Consider the following 15,040-nt stretch of genomic DNA (forward strand, 5'->3'; position numbering starts at 1 on the left):
CTACATCTGATTTATGTTTGGTTCCCATTGCCCAGCTCGGGGCTTAATACATCATAAATGTTCAGTGAATATATTGAAATAAGCAAATATTGATTTTGAATGCCTACTCTACAAAGCACTGTGGGGGAAACCAATACACACACGCGCACACACACACACACACACACACACACATGCACACATATTTCACATTTCTATTTTCAAGGAGCTCACTGCCTAGGAGGCAAACAATACCTACACATAAGAAAAGCACAAGCAGGACTATAAGATACTGTATAATTTCATGCATAAAAAAAAAAAACAATGCCTATGGGCCAGAGTTTGGGATTGGGTTGATGTGGAAACTCTTCTCCGAAGAGGAAAGATCTGAGAGCAGTAACATGAAGAAAGAAGATTCCAATCGTTTGAAGAGGTTGGGTGAATGTTTTAAGTGTGGAGAGGAAGAGAAAAATGCTCACTGTGTTTGAGGAGTGGGGAGAAAATTTTGCCTAAAGTAGAGGTTGATTAAAATATGGTGAGAAGGTCAGCGTGTGTGTAGGCAAGTTGTAGGCGAGGGAAGAAGAATTGGAGCAGGTTTTGGTTAAGTCTTTGTGCGTTTCATTCTCTGATTGCAACACAGAACACCTCAGCATTCTAGATTGCTGGTTCATCACAAATTCCGTGTCTCCTCCAGAATTGAGAAAAGAATAATTAAGGTATTTTCAAAATGGAAAGTTTCAGTGCCAGGGAATCTCCTCTTCCTCCCTGAAATAAGATTCCCTGGTATCCTTTAAGGTATGGTACACCAGCTCTTTCCATTCTTAGTTTTGATGTAGTTTATATTGTCCTTGTGATTTTTTAAATCTACCCAGGGTTGCAGACAAGCAGCACAAGACTTGAACCTCCCAATTTGATGGCTCCTATTTATTTTACTCTCATTATATACATGAATTGGAAAAACTAAATGTGAGAAAAAGATGAAAAGCTCATTAGTCTATTTCCCTTGAAGGGAATTTTCAGAGTTTAGCACAGTCTAGTCATGAACTGCAGACATTCGTCTTCAGGGTTTATGTCTAGACAATCAGACTAGACATAATCCTAAACAATCACCTACCGACACTATCAACACCAACATAGAACTTTCCTCCAAACCCATGGGCTTTATGGGAGCTTCAGCTGATAGGCCTTACCAAAGTTCTGCTTAACTGTTAAGGCCCTGATAATTTGATCCCATCGTACCTATCTGCTATTAAGTCTTGCTACTTAAAACAATAAGAACAACAAAAACCTTCCAATGAGGCTGCTTCCCAAAACATCCTGAGAGGCCCAGCTCAAGATCCACTTCTTTCAGGAAATGTCTTCCATAAGCATCACTAACCTCTCTTTTCTCTAAACAGTGGGTTCTACATCATTAACTATTCTCTTCCATTTGTAATTATCAAAAGGTATCAACTCCTTGTCCCTCCCTGCTAACACACACACACACACACACACACACACACACACACACACACACAACACACACACTCTTTCTCAGCTCCTGAGGCCTACTCTGTGGATGAATATGGTTGTATTGAGATGGGGTGGACGTTAAGGGCTGTCTACTCCTCCAACTCTCTCCCGTTACTGAACCATGAATTAATTTTACTTCAGGTCCTTAAGTAAATGTTATCACTCTCATGGAATTAGAGTGTCACCTTTAAGTCATTTGGTTAACTCTCTCCATTTTTATAGATGAGGAAATTGAGGCCCCTGAGAGATGAAGTGACAAATATTAGCATATTTGTCACTATTGTTTCAGATCTAACAATCACTTCCTCTTTTCTGCCCCCATTTATCAGCTAAATTTAAGTTATTGAGGGCCAGGATCATTATGTCTTATGTATTTTCTGCATCCACAACAGCACTCATTAGTCTTCTCTTCTTTCCCATACAGGAGCAAGACAGAGCTGGGCACACAGTGTGTGCTAAAGAAAGAATGTTTGGATCGAATTGAATCCTGCAGGAGGTGGACCATTTAGAAGCACTGAGTTTGGCCTCTGGGTGAATACTTGCCTTGGGTTGGCCCACTTAGCAGTGAACAGCTATGGGCCGAAGGAGACCTGCCAAGTGTGTAGTCTTCTTTGCCCAACTAAGTTATAAATACCATTGTATATGACCTTATTTTGTAGCCCATAGCACTTTGAACAGTGCTAGTCACTAAGTAGGCCCTCATTAAAAATGTTTCAATTGACTGTTTTCAGATCGAAAACCAGATCTCGATCTGTGTTTCATGCAGCAACTGGAGTAGCTTTGCCAAAAGGAAAGCCCCAGGCTGTCCAAGATGGATCCTGCAGAGCTGAAGAAGCCTTCTTCATGCAGCTCTATGCCTTAAATTGGCCTTGAGGAAAAGTATCTGGGATCTTGCGCTGCCTTTTAGATACTAAAGAATCATTTTGCAAAGTGGTACAATAAAAATTATATCATTATTAGTTACCTTAAGGTAATAGGACATACTAAAAGGGCATGAACTTTAAGATGTTAAGTGAGGATGAATTTCTTTTGGTCTGTCTACAATGTTGTCACCTGCTCCCCTGGAGACTATTTTTATGACCTGAGAGGGAAGTGAGCCATCCTCGGATAAGATTCGATCTTGGATTTGGGATCATTTGTCCCATGCTATAGCCAGTTTACCTACCAACTACATAGCTCGGCTATTTCTACTTTCCTCATTTTGGTTCTTATTCTCCCACTCTCATTTTTAAAGACAGAGGCCAAGTCAAAGTAGTTGCAGGATCTTCCTTAATTTGAGCTGGAACTGTCTCCAAGTAGGCCACTTATTTTAGTCATTAACCAGGCCTTACTCGTGAGCATCTTTCACTATGTTCAGGAAGTAAACGGGTCTAGTAAGAATCAGCTGAGAGATCTAACATACTTTATTGCTAACGATTACCACTCTGCCCCTTGCCCTCTGTTCCCCAGAGGGAACTGGTAGCTGGGTGGAAAATGGGAAAAAGTACGTGACAGAGCAGAGAATGAGAATATTTGCCATTATTATTTTTACTGCCCCACTTTTGGGAAAAGAAACTTAAATGTGGTTGGGAACAGAAGAGAGCCAGTAATCCGAGCGGGGTTATTAAGAATTGGGAGTTCCGTTGTGAAGTTCCACTAACAGTATTCTCGTGGAATCATCGGTTAATCTTTGAAGGCAGAGCCATTTTCATATGAAGAGTAGACAGGTCGGCATTCAAAACAGTGGGTAGTCTTCAAGGATATTGTGAGGGTCCAGCTGCCCAAAAGAATTTCCTTAAGTAGCCTACTAGAGCACTTCCTTGAGTAGTCTAAAACCCCTATATTAGAAGAAATCAACTCATCAGATGTCATCATGTCTCCAAGAGGTCCTGCCTGCCTAACTCTTGAAACTGAGGTTTTGTTTTCCCCCAACATGCAGACCGAATAAGGAAGCCTACTCTTTACTACCCATACATTTTCCAGTTAGTGACCACCTAAACTGGACTCTTCTAAGGCTCCCAAACTTTGTTGAAGGAGATCGAGAACATGCAGAAGATCAGGCCTCTAAGCGACTGGATGTTCTGCCTCTTTTTCAGGTCTCCGCATGGCAAATCAAAGACTGCAGGAACTCAGCCAGCTCAACTTGAGAAAGGAATCATCGTGGATGATGATGAGGTAAGGAAGGGAATTAGTAAATGTTTATTTGTAATCATCCTTTGGAGTTGCTTAGAGTATTTTATAAGCTGTGTCTTACAAACTTCCTATTGAAAAACAAAAAAGGGTCACTATTTATAGAGAGAGAAAGTTTAGTTGCCCTAATTTTATGAAAGAGAAACAGGGACGTCGAAAGAGAAGAGATGGGGACGCAACAGCGATAAATGAGTGAGCGTTAAATCCCGACCGGCCTAGAATTCGTGGCCACCTCTCGCAGCAAAAGCTTGGTCGCTTCCCCGGCTTTATCGTATTCACGTAAATTTCCCAAGCCAACTTTTATTTGATCAGCCAAGGAGACTTAGCCTATTCAACATAACAAAACTGAAAATATATTCCAATTTGGACAATCTTGTGGGTTTAGTCAACTCCTGGACACTGATTTGGAGCAGAGATGTAATACCTCAGAAAACTTTGGGAGTAAAAACATTTTCCGTAGAGACCTTCCCCCCACAATTAATTTTTTTTTTTTTACCTATACAAAGTCTTCATATGTTTCCCTCAAATAAATTTTCCTAGACTTCTATGGTTTTAAATATGTGTGTTATAGATGCCATATCTGTGAAGCAGGTTTTTTATGATATGTTTTTGTTTTGAGCAATGGGACTTCAGTTTTCCAAAAGATAATACAGATTAAATTATCACATCTTTGGATCTGTCCCACATTTCCTTCCACCCTCCCAGAGGAATGCACGGCGTGACTCTGCTAGTCCTTCTCCTAGGCCTCCCTCACCCCCAGGAATTACCAATTCTTGGCATTTTCCGCCAGGAGCATAATGACGCCTGCCCTCAGCACACAGTTCTGCCTCATTCTAACCACTTCCCTCTTCTCCTCTCACCCACTTGCTTTATTTACTCACTCAGTGCATGTTTTCTTTCCTCTGTACCCCATCTTACCGTATCACCTCCTCGGGGACATGGCAGTCTTTAGAAATGCTGATCCAAGTACAGGATTGTGCTTCCCTCCTCTTGTTCTGATTTGTGCCAAGCCGGAAGGAGACAACTTAGAGCTTTTACCTCTTCATGTTTTTACCCCTTTGACTGATTCACCCTTAGATAACCTAGGGCTAAGCTAGAGGCTGGGCCATAAGCAGATGGAGATGGAGGTGGCCCAGCCCCTCCACCACTAGACATGATGCTCAAAACAGTCTGCTAATCACTAGCACTACCACGAGTAGAAAAATGCAAAGCGGTAGACAGAAGTGTTACCAAAATTCAGTTATTTTTTGCAACATTGTGGGAAGAATCGTATATTGCGCAAAAAATGCAAAATGTTGTTTATTCCCTTCGCCTGGGAGCGTGTCCCCTCCCAGCTCACTGGGTAGTTATGCTAGACCGGAAGGCCACCCTTCCACTCGCAGCCCTTTAGTTATCACCCTTTTGTAACTTGCTTTTCTCCTTAAAGGTTGTCCTCCATGGTGATTTTCACCTGATTTCACTGCTATAGAAATGGAAAAGGCAGAAGGAGGAGGTGTGATCCCTTGGAGGGATCTGTCCCCCTCTGAACTTTGCTGCTGCCCATGTCTGCTTTACCTCCGAACAGTTTTACCTGACATTTCATAAAGCTGGTCCAGATTTCCGTGAGCAAGCTTCCCTGTCGGGATATCTCAGAACCCAGCTCTCCTTGCTGCAGCTCTCATTCCAGAAACCCAGGGTGTAAAACACAAAGCCCCGTGTTCTCCTCACTTGATTTATATTAGAGACCAGTTTTTAGTAGGGCGAGGTACTAAACCACTAATTTTGATTATTGTCTCTAGATTTATGATACAGGCGGGCAATCAAAGTTTGTTCTCAAGAACCTTCAGCATTACACGGTCCATCCAAATTTGGTAGGTGGAAAAAGCATTGCCCCTAGATCCCTAAGAGCAAGTTGCAGCAATGGCGCAGAGGCCCCCTTCGGAGTATCTCCAGCGCCTCCGAATGCTGCCACTTCTATGACTGCGCATGCTCCTAGGACCAGGGAGGCAGAGCTTCCCCAAGACACTGTGACACAAGCAATGCTGGGAATGGTGGTGGCAAAGGAGGAGGGAGGAACTGGGAAGAAGGTGGTCCCTACAGCTGATTTTTTTTTTTTTAGTTGAGAAACATATTACTAGTTATGAAGTATTCCATTCTCTCCCTCTCCCTCCCTCTCTGGAATCCTCGGCCTTCCTCCTGTTGACAGAAAAGCAAATTTAGTGGGACTGCCACTTCATCCACCCAACGTCTTAAGTGACCTCCTGCTGCCTTTTGTAACTCCTTTTGCTTTTTAGGGTTGTGCTTATTAGGTGTTTGTGCCTGTGCAGAAAAGTTGGAGGGTGGGAAGCTGTAGACCGGCCCGTCCTTCCCACCTTCAGAACTCCCTGACAGGAGGTTTGGTCTTTGGCTGGCTCTCCATCCTGCCTCCGAGAGAGCAGTGGAGTGAGCCATGGAGGTGTAACTCAGAAACCTCTCTGTTCGTCCCACTGGGTTGGACACTCTGTTACGTTCTTTTAGAAGAATTAAGTCATCTTGCCCCTTTTATTGTGGAAACTTTTCTGTCTCATTTCCCCAGCCCCTTAGTTTATTGGTGGGGAGCCCTCCAGGGAACAAAGGGCCAAAGAGCTTCAGACTTTTTCTGATAAACACATTTGAGAGCAGATGCGTCCAGCCCCTGTCCAGCCTCTGTTCCTACCCCAGAGGGGCAAAAGATTAGCCAACTGATTAGTTAGTTAATCTCTTGATCTAATCCCTTTGTCTGTCTGGAAACCTTACTCTGCTTAGGCCAGGTACTATGAGCCTTTGAAGCCCACCAAGCTGCAGAAGTTCCTGGCTCGAAAGAGGAAAATCTTAAGCTTCATGTTTAAAGTTGCGGAGTATGATCGGGATAAGACCTTATTGATAATGACCAACAACCCACTTCCCTGCCCAATGGCCCAGGAAGGAAAGGACATCACACCAAAATACTTTTCCAAGGAGTTACTTCTCAAGGTAATGGCACCTGGGGAAGTCTCCTGGTACCCTAAATAAGGACCCTAACGAATTAGCAGTTAGCTTCAAGAAAGGAGCTAACTTAACAGGGTATTCAGGAGCCAACCTCTTTCTTCTAATTCTTTGCCATATGCTTCAGAGTGGGAAAAGCTTAGGTCATGAAACATCATGAGAAAAGAGAGTTTTAATTTGAAATTATTCTTCCTTGGCCAAAGATATTTAGTTTGTAATTAACAAAGAGTAAACTGGCTTTCTAGTTGAGTATAATGTTATAAAGGAGAATTTACTATTACAGTAGCCAAACATTTGAGACTTCATTAGGTACTAAAGTAGTTGAAATTTTATTCGATAAACTGAACACATACTAAGTTAGAACTGAAAAATATAGATAATTACAGGACAGTTTCTCTCTTGAAGGAACTTGGAGTGTAATAGGAGAAACAAAACATTAAATGAGATGTATAAAAGTAATTATATGAGGATATATGACTTATAAAAGAATATATAAGATACAGAAGTAACATACAACAAAGAACAGTACCTCTGTTGGGAGAAAGGGAGTAATCAAGAAGGCTTTACATGAATGGACCTCGAGATAATCACACTAAGTGAAGTGAAATAAGCCAGACAGAAAAAGTTGAAAATCACATGATATCGCTTGTATGTGGGAAATAAACCTAAAAGCAACAAATGAACAGGAGAAACAAACAAAGACTCATGGACATGGACTATAGACTAGTGGTTACCAGAGGATAGAGGGTGGGGGAGGAGGGGGGAGGTAGACGGGATAAAGGGGGTCAAATATAGGGTAGCTAAAGGAAACTGGACTTTGAGTGGTAAACACAATAGAACATACAGATGCAAATTATAATGTATATGTGAAAATTATATAATTGTATTAACCAATGTTACCCCAACAAACTTAATTTTTAAAAAGTTAAAAAAAAAAAAAAGGCTTTACAGAAGAGGTGACCCCTGGCAAAGGAATAAGAGAATATTCCAGTTGGAAGAAAGGGCAAAGCCATGGGGTCATGAGAAAGTGAGGTGCATTTAGAGAGATGTAAGAGAGTAAATGGCAGGATATAAAAGGATATAATCAAATTTGCATTAATTTAGAAATACCTTTTTCAGAGATTGGGAGAAAAGTACATTATTTGTGAAATAGATAAAAATCAGAAAGATTTGTTATGTTACTATGATAATTAAGGGAAGACATGCTGAAGAATTGAACTAAATTGATAGCAGAGAAAGTGAAGAAAATCAATTTAAGAGATATTTGGAAATCCAGACTTAAAAAAGATCTTGATAACCTTGAGAGAAGGCCAAAATACAATAAGAAATTAAATGAGATGAATGAAAGTACAAACAAAAGAATCTAATTATAGCAGAAATTTGAAGCTGGGAGTGAAATGACCCAAGACAGACCTTTATAATAAAATGTGGTGAATTTGGAATTAGTATTTTGTTATTTGCTACATGGATGGCGGTGAGAGATTCCTCTCCAAATGGAAGATAAAATGCTAATATCCAAAGGTACATGCTAACAAAGGAGTTAATTGATTTCTTGCCTACAGTCTCTTGGGTCTCAGAATTTATACCCTTCGAATGTAAATTTAGTGGTTATTTCTCATGATAGTGGGTAAGGTTCACTGAGAGAGGATTGCCTCGCTCAAGGTAGAGAAGGAAATACAAGACTATCACGAAACCTTCCTTCAAAAAGAGCTTTCTTCCAACAGCTGGCACTTGTGAGCCTTCCAGATCACATGCAGGACCTGACCGTGTTTGTGTGCAAATTGTGTTACCAGCCAGATTGTATTAATAGAGTTAAGGCTCTGATAGTCCAAGACTGGCACATGGTAACTTTCTGGGGCTACCAACAAGTCCGAGAAGATTGAAGTATCCAGTATCTAGAAAGCCTCTTTAATTATTCATGCTGCATCCCACCTTTCTCTTGACAGACAACATGACAATCTTTTGTGAGCCTAAGATTCTATACAAAAGAAGCATTCTTTTGCTCAGGCATGAGTAGAAGAGTGTGGGTTCCAGCAGGCAACTTGTAGAATGGACCAGACATGTCTAGCACCCTAACTGTTATACTTACAGCTCCTTCTAAATCAAACAGACCCTACCACAGTTCATGAAGAAAAGGATGTCCTAAGAGGTGCTATTTTGTATAACTAGGTTTGGTCCTCTACCCCCAGGTGGGACCAGAGGAGCACACCAGACCAGTGAAAAAAATTCACAGGTTGGTTAGGGACTTGTCATGGTCATCCCAAACCCAAACCAACCAACTTATCAACAACCAATATCCATGGGCTAATCAGATTCTTACCTCCAGGCATCTGAATTTGGAAAAGAAGAGATTGGGGCAGTAGGAATGAAAGCTAAATGGACACATAGAAAGAGGTCATAAAAGAATCAAACCATGAAGAAGGTAATGGAGGGACCATGAAAGTAGAGCTAGGTTGATGTTAAAGGGAAGTAGGAAGGAATAAGCAGAAGCTATAGATAGAAAAGGTTAGGAGTGAAAATGGTAGAGAGATAAGGAAGCAGGTAGGAAGAAAGTAGGAGAGATGTTACTGATATGATGCTGGAAGCAAGATACACAAACCCATGCAGTGCTGGACCTTAGCTAGTGCTATCTCGGAATCCTAATGACTTTTCCATTCCTGTTTTTCCACTGTGAGGTCTAGCTCCCTAAGGTTTCTGCTCCTTTTTGTGGCCAGATCACTAGCTATGTCTTACTTCCTAGGCACATGTGCTCTCCCAGTGTAAGAAATGTCCAAACCTATATGTAGAGAGTTATTGTAAGAGTTTATTTGAGCTAACTGAAGACATATGTCGAGGAGGAAGGTCTCTTAAGCTCCAGAGAATGACAGTTTTGCAGCTTCTTTTATGCATTTGCAATTAAGGAGGGCAGGTAGGAAAGTTGGAGAAAGCAAGGTGGGGATTGGGTTACAGGATCATTAACAAGATTATGTGCTCTCTTCAAGGAGAATTACTTCTGGTATTTCGAAGGTGTGTTAGCCTAGATGCACAAGGATAATGGACAGGGCTGACTTAAATCCTTTCACTAAAGAAGTCATAGGCCTGGGATAAGACTACCCACCATGACCTGCCCAGTTACTAATTTACGATCAAATCACCCTGAGAGGTTACTTTTTAGAGAACCCTTGTTTTTTTTTGTCCACAGTATTTACAGTAAAACCTCTATTAGTTGAGGTAACTTGAATGGATTCCCGTTCCTCAAAACTGGAAGTGCTTGAAGAGAATGAATACAGAACTAAAAAGGCACATTCAGCAGCAAGTACTTTTTTTTTTTTAAAGAAATTTTAAGATCTTTTAAAGAAAAAGCTCAATATTTGTTAATTAATTAATTCGGTCATTTATTCAACAAATATTTATGGAACACCTACTATTTGCCAGGGCACTGTCATGAGTGGTAGGGATATAATATCAGTGACTAACCAAAGTCTGCCCAAATGAAGTTTAAGTCTATTGAGATAGACAGACCATAAGAAAATGAACAATTGCACAGATAATATGAAATGTGTTAAGTGCCAAGACAAGGCAGGATAAACTAATGGAGCATGATGGGTGTGAGCGGTGATTTTAGATAGTGTAGTTTAGAAATAGGTTCTCAGAAGAGGTGATGACATTTGAATAGAGACTAATGGAGCGATGGGACGTGTCCTGCTGTTGCTACACCTAGCCTATTGTTTTCATTTCAGATTACCACACATTAGGAAGAATATAAGCTGTAACTTTTTCAAATGAGTTACAATGAAATAAATCAAGGGAATAGGGAACCTAAAGCTGTGTCATATGAAGAGAAGTTCAAAATCATGGCAATGTTGAGCTTGGAAGAGAGACCGAACTTTGGAACGTGTTGGATTTCTCCAAATTCTTTAAGGATTCTGTGGAGGAAACACTCCATTTTTTTTCTGTTTGGACTATAGGGTAGAAGTTACAGGGAGATAGCTATCAGCTGATCAAAGATGAAATAGTTTGAGTTTTTAGGTATAGGTAGATTGATTACTTGATAGTGATACTGTAGAGGGAATATGAGTGTCAGATGAATGGTTAGTCTGGATGACCTTTAAAATCCTTTCTGAAAGTCTTTGAGTCTATGACTTTTAGTAATGATGACATTATGACCTCCTAAAACATATCATTCCACAGCCTTTCCATGGTAGACAAGGACTAAAATGTGAATGAGAAAGGGAGATAGAATCCCAGAGAACTATTTCCCAATTTATTACCCAATGTTTGGTTTTCTAAGCAATTCACTAATTGAATCCTTCTCAAAACTGGGTGAATTCTTTTGCCATTCACTTCAAAGGACCAGTGGGCAAGTTCAATCAATTACTTCAGAAACTGACCACGTTTTGGACAAGTCATATGGCAATGAAACAAATATGTATTAGCCCACTCAGGGAACTGCTTCCTTTTCCTTTGGTTTGAGTTTCCACATCCCTCTCTGACAGGTTTTGCTGTATTATTTTGGGGAACTGAAGCTTAGTCCAGGAACTTAGTTCAGCCTTTAAGTCCCAAGGGACTCAGCTCTCTCTCTCACTTATTTTTCTTCCCTCTGCTACAGGAAAGTTATCATCAGCACAAACCCACTAAGAAGTCCCGCCTACCCCTGATGCCTCAGAAAAAACAGTTAAGACGTGAGCTGAAATCAGTGTTCCCTGTGACACTGCTGGAGGACAGTACATCCAAGCGAGAACAGTGGTTTAGGTAAAGTTCCGGCTGCTCTTGTCCTCATTTTCTTTCCTATCATTTCCTATCATTCCTCCTTTATACCCTAATGAAAGAGAAAGAGTAATGCAAAGCTAAAGTTTTTCACTGAGAATGATTTTCAAGAGTGAAGATCAATGCTTTAAGGAAATGAAAAAAAATTTACCTTACTACATGGTAAGGGCTATTGCACAGGAACAATGTGCTATGAGATCTTATTTGAAACTAGTTCTAGAAGCAGCCTAGATCCAGTGTGGAGAGGAGAGAGGAGATTCTGAACTTCTTTTGCAGGTTTACAAGGCTAGGTTCTAGAAGCATCCATTCCACTGAACAGTACTCTACCATGTAGTAATGAACACCCGCCATCATTGTCCTTTCTTTGCCCCTGGAATCTGACGTGCAGTGACTGGTTTTATTAACCCCCTGCCCTGGAATCTACTAAATGAGCTTTCTTTGTTAAGGTTTTCCACCAATAATGATTTCAAGAGTGAAGGGAAATATTCAACAGATTACATTTTGAGGAAACAGAAAAACATGTATCCTACGCTCACTTTTGCATCAGTCTGTAAAAGAGATATGAGTAAGAATGGTAAGCTCTTTTCTGTCAAAGCAATGGCTTATGGGGCTTAGATGTGGGCAGGAGGGACAATCTATGGGGACAAGAGATGAGGGCAAATCAACATCTCTCATGAAGGCCCTGAAGACCATTTTCCCTTGTAGCATGGAAGGCAGGGACTGATAGAGGCTCAAGTGGTGCTAGGCTTTGGACCCTGTATTATTCTCAAATTTCAAGAAAGTCGTAGCATAGTATTTCCCAAACTATGTCACCTACCCACTTTAATCATTTTGGCCATATTGATGTTATTTGCCCTATTATTTACTTAATGTTTTCCTTTAAAAGGATATTTTTTTGTTCTTGTCCTAAGTAATACTGTATCACTGCCATTGTGGGTTTGATATACTAATTACATATTCTTTTTTTCTGACATACATTTAATAAAATTCATAATAATTAAAATTTAAAATGTTTATCTATGTATCACACTTTGAAAAAAACTATTCTAGAAGGGCCTAAGGAGTCTCAGAGGTCCATGAGTCTCCTTGGGGTGGAGGCAGGACTCCACACTCTCTCTGGGATGGAAGAGGTTGGGGATAAGGTTGTATGGAAGAGTGTGTGACAAGAATGCTCCTTACAAATTATTCTTTTAACATTTATGGGGCACCTACTAAGTACTGGACACTTACCGAGTGCCAATAACAGCACATTCACTGTGTGAGATACATAGATGGACCAGACCGTGAAGATCCTTGTGTATTATGTGAATAAGGTCTTGGTTTTTCTCCACTAGGTAGTTGAGACCCAGTGAAGGATTTCATAACACTCACTAGATGTTTGTGTCTTAGAGGTATAATTGATGAGTTCCCAGACTTCACCAGCTTATGGCTTCAAGACAAGGTCTATTTCTCCCATGGGGATTCTCAGCTCAAGCAACTTACGAATCTCCCTAAAGTATGCTTACCTGTTCCACATCCCAGTGATTGCCTAATACCTTTCCAGCCATCCTCAGTCCAAACGGTCATGGTTCCAGAGGTGTGCGGTCATATCGTATCGCCCTTTAACAGGCTTCTTCAGGCTTCTCTGCTCCTCCTGTACCCATTTGCCACTCCACCCCATGCCCACCTGTTGCCTCTCTCAACTGCCCACAAACAGCTAAAACCAAGCTGTGATATCAGACAACACTTCATAGATGTGGAGAGAAGTTAGGGAATGGAAGAGAGTGATTTATCTTGTTTTAAAAGTTACCTTACTCTTAGGCTCAGCCTCAAACCTGTCTTAGTTCCTTTATACTTCCCAGCACGTTAATCATTCTTGTGAGTCTCCTGGCTTATCTGCACTCTCAGCCTAGGCTCCCAATACCCTTGGCCCAAGGAAGGGAAGAGGGTCGCCACTTCCTCCTAATCTGTTTATTTTCAGTCCCAGAATAAATAAGTAGGAACATCTATAGACAGTTCTCAACTTACTGTGGTTTGACTTACAGTTTTTTCGACTTTACGATTGTGTGAAAGTGAAACACATTCAATAGAAAATGGCTAAGCTAAGCTGTGATGATTGGTTGGCTATTAACTGCAGTTTCAATTTATGATATTTTCAATTCACAGTGAGTTTATTGGGATGTAACCCTATTGTAAACTGAAGAGCTTTTGTATTTCCTTTAGGGAAAACTCCATCTGGATAGTAAGGTTTGAGCTTTGTAAGCCAGACAAGTCAAGTATAATAGTTAACAGTACATTTAGTAAAGTTGGAGTTAAATCTTAAATGATCCCCTATGTAGGATATTAATAGTTCATCTTAAATCCATATTGGGGGGGGGGGAGAATTTCTCTAGACTCTCATCTAGATTAGGATTTCTCTAAATTTTCAAGGACATGACCCTATTAACAATACACTCAATTTATGTTTCTAAACAGAATACTTAGTATCTCAGTCTACAGCATTTATTAGGTTTACAGTGACTCAAGAAAAATGAGTGGATACTGACTTTACTTATATATCTACAAGGCCCATTATGGTGTTTTTCCTAAACAAAGACAATTTACTGTGAAGTTGAAACAATGCCTCCACTTCAGGCAAAAAAAGAAAAGCTTCAAGCAAAAGTTCTATTGCTAGCAACCCCTCCTTCCACTAGTAAAGTCTCAAGTTTACCAGGCATCTAAATAAAGATTACATAGAGAATCTCTATTAATGGAGGTCCTGAAAGCTGGTTAGGAAGCTGTTCAAGAGGCAGATGATAGGACGTGAATTAAGATGTTAGCAGTAGGAATAAGGCAATGGATTCAGGGGACGTTTACAAGGCATAATGTGTCAAAAAAAGTGGGAGGGATGGGAACAAGAAGAGCCCACAATAGAAAGCGTCCAAGAACACTGGTTGAAAGAGAATCTGAATAAAGTCATGACACTGAAGCCAAAGGGAGAAAGAGTTTCTTAGTTACACCCTCAGACGGGAGATGGAAAACCAACAAACACTTTAGTTAAAGTCTAAGAGGGGGATAAATATACCAGTGAATGCAAGTTAATTTAGTAAGAGTTACATAAGTTATCAATGTGGATGCCGATGGAATCATTTAAAGGGGCGGGACAAAACAGGGAAGGCTCTAAACTGGCAATGTTTTATACTGGGCTTTAATGAAGGGAAGGAATCCAGAACTAGAAAGAAAGTTGGGTATGGTAGTCCGTGGTCCAAAATCTATCCCCTCGTTAAGCATAGAGGCCACCTTTTCCATCCTTCCAAGTGGGTCAATTTCATGGCTGAGATTAAGTGTCATTCTAGACCCTCTGGAAATCCACATTCACCAAGGTGCCCTGTGCTTTGTTGCAGTCTCTAAGAAGTCGGAAAGTGACACGCCGACTTGCAAGACGAATTGGGAACCACTAACCCTTTCATCGCTCATGAAAGAGAAGCCCACCAGAACCGCGCCAGGGGAGAGCGCCTTCCGCAATGGAAGGGCCCAGCAGTGGATTATTAAAAATGCCACTGTCGTTAAAGTAAAAACAAACCCTTCAGGCCTCTCCAGAGACTGAGGGGCTTGCGGAAGTCGCCATCCAGGGAGTGTCAACCAAATAAAATCGCATTCAGCCTGCTCCGGGCATGGGCTGCCGGGTCGTTGG

At 40.9% G+C, this 15,040-nt stretch overlaps 1 protein-coding gene across 1 annotated transcript; it reads left to right on the forward strand.

The window, feature by feature from the left end:
* Window positions 1–3,516: 3,516 nt before the first annotated feature.
* Window positions 3,517–14,953, forward strand: TSGA13 (testis specific 13). The gene is made up of 6 exons (XM_016148636.2): window positions 3,517–3,645; window positions 5,439–5,510; window positions 6,424–6,636; window positions 11,231–11,373; window positions 11,835–11,962; window positions 14,751–14,953. The coding sequence occupies exons 1-6, from the start codon at window positions 3,517–3,519 to the stop codon at window positions 14,951–14,953; spliced, it is 888 nt and encodes a 295-aa protein (XP_016004122.2).
* Window positions 14,954–15,040: the final 87 nt, after the last annotated feature.

Source organism: Rousettus aegyptiacus, unplaced genomic scaffold, assembly GCF_014176215.1.
Source record: "Rousettus aegyptiacus isolate mRouAeg1 unplaced genomic scaffold, mRouAeg1.p scaffold_m13_p_13, whole genome shotgun sequence".
Classification (NCBI taxonomy): Eukaryota; Metazoa; Chordata; class Mammalia; order Chiroptera; family Pteropodidae; genus Rousettus; species Rousettus aegyptiacus.

Coding starts and splice junctions, on each gene's coding strand:
- TSGA13 (XM_016148636.2), top strand. CDS start 3,517: ATGCAGAAGATCAGGCCTCTAAGCGACTGGATGTTCTGCCTCTTTTTC. Junction 3,646..5,438: donor TCATCGTGGATGATGATGAG/GTAAGGAAGGGA, acceptor TATTGTCTCTAG/ATTTATGATACAGGCGGGCA. Junction 5,511..6,423: donor ACACGGTCCATCCAAATTTG/GTAGGTGGAAAA, acceptor TACTCTGCTTAG/GCCAGGTACTATGAGCCTTT.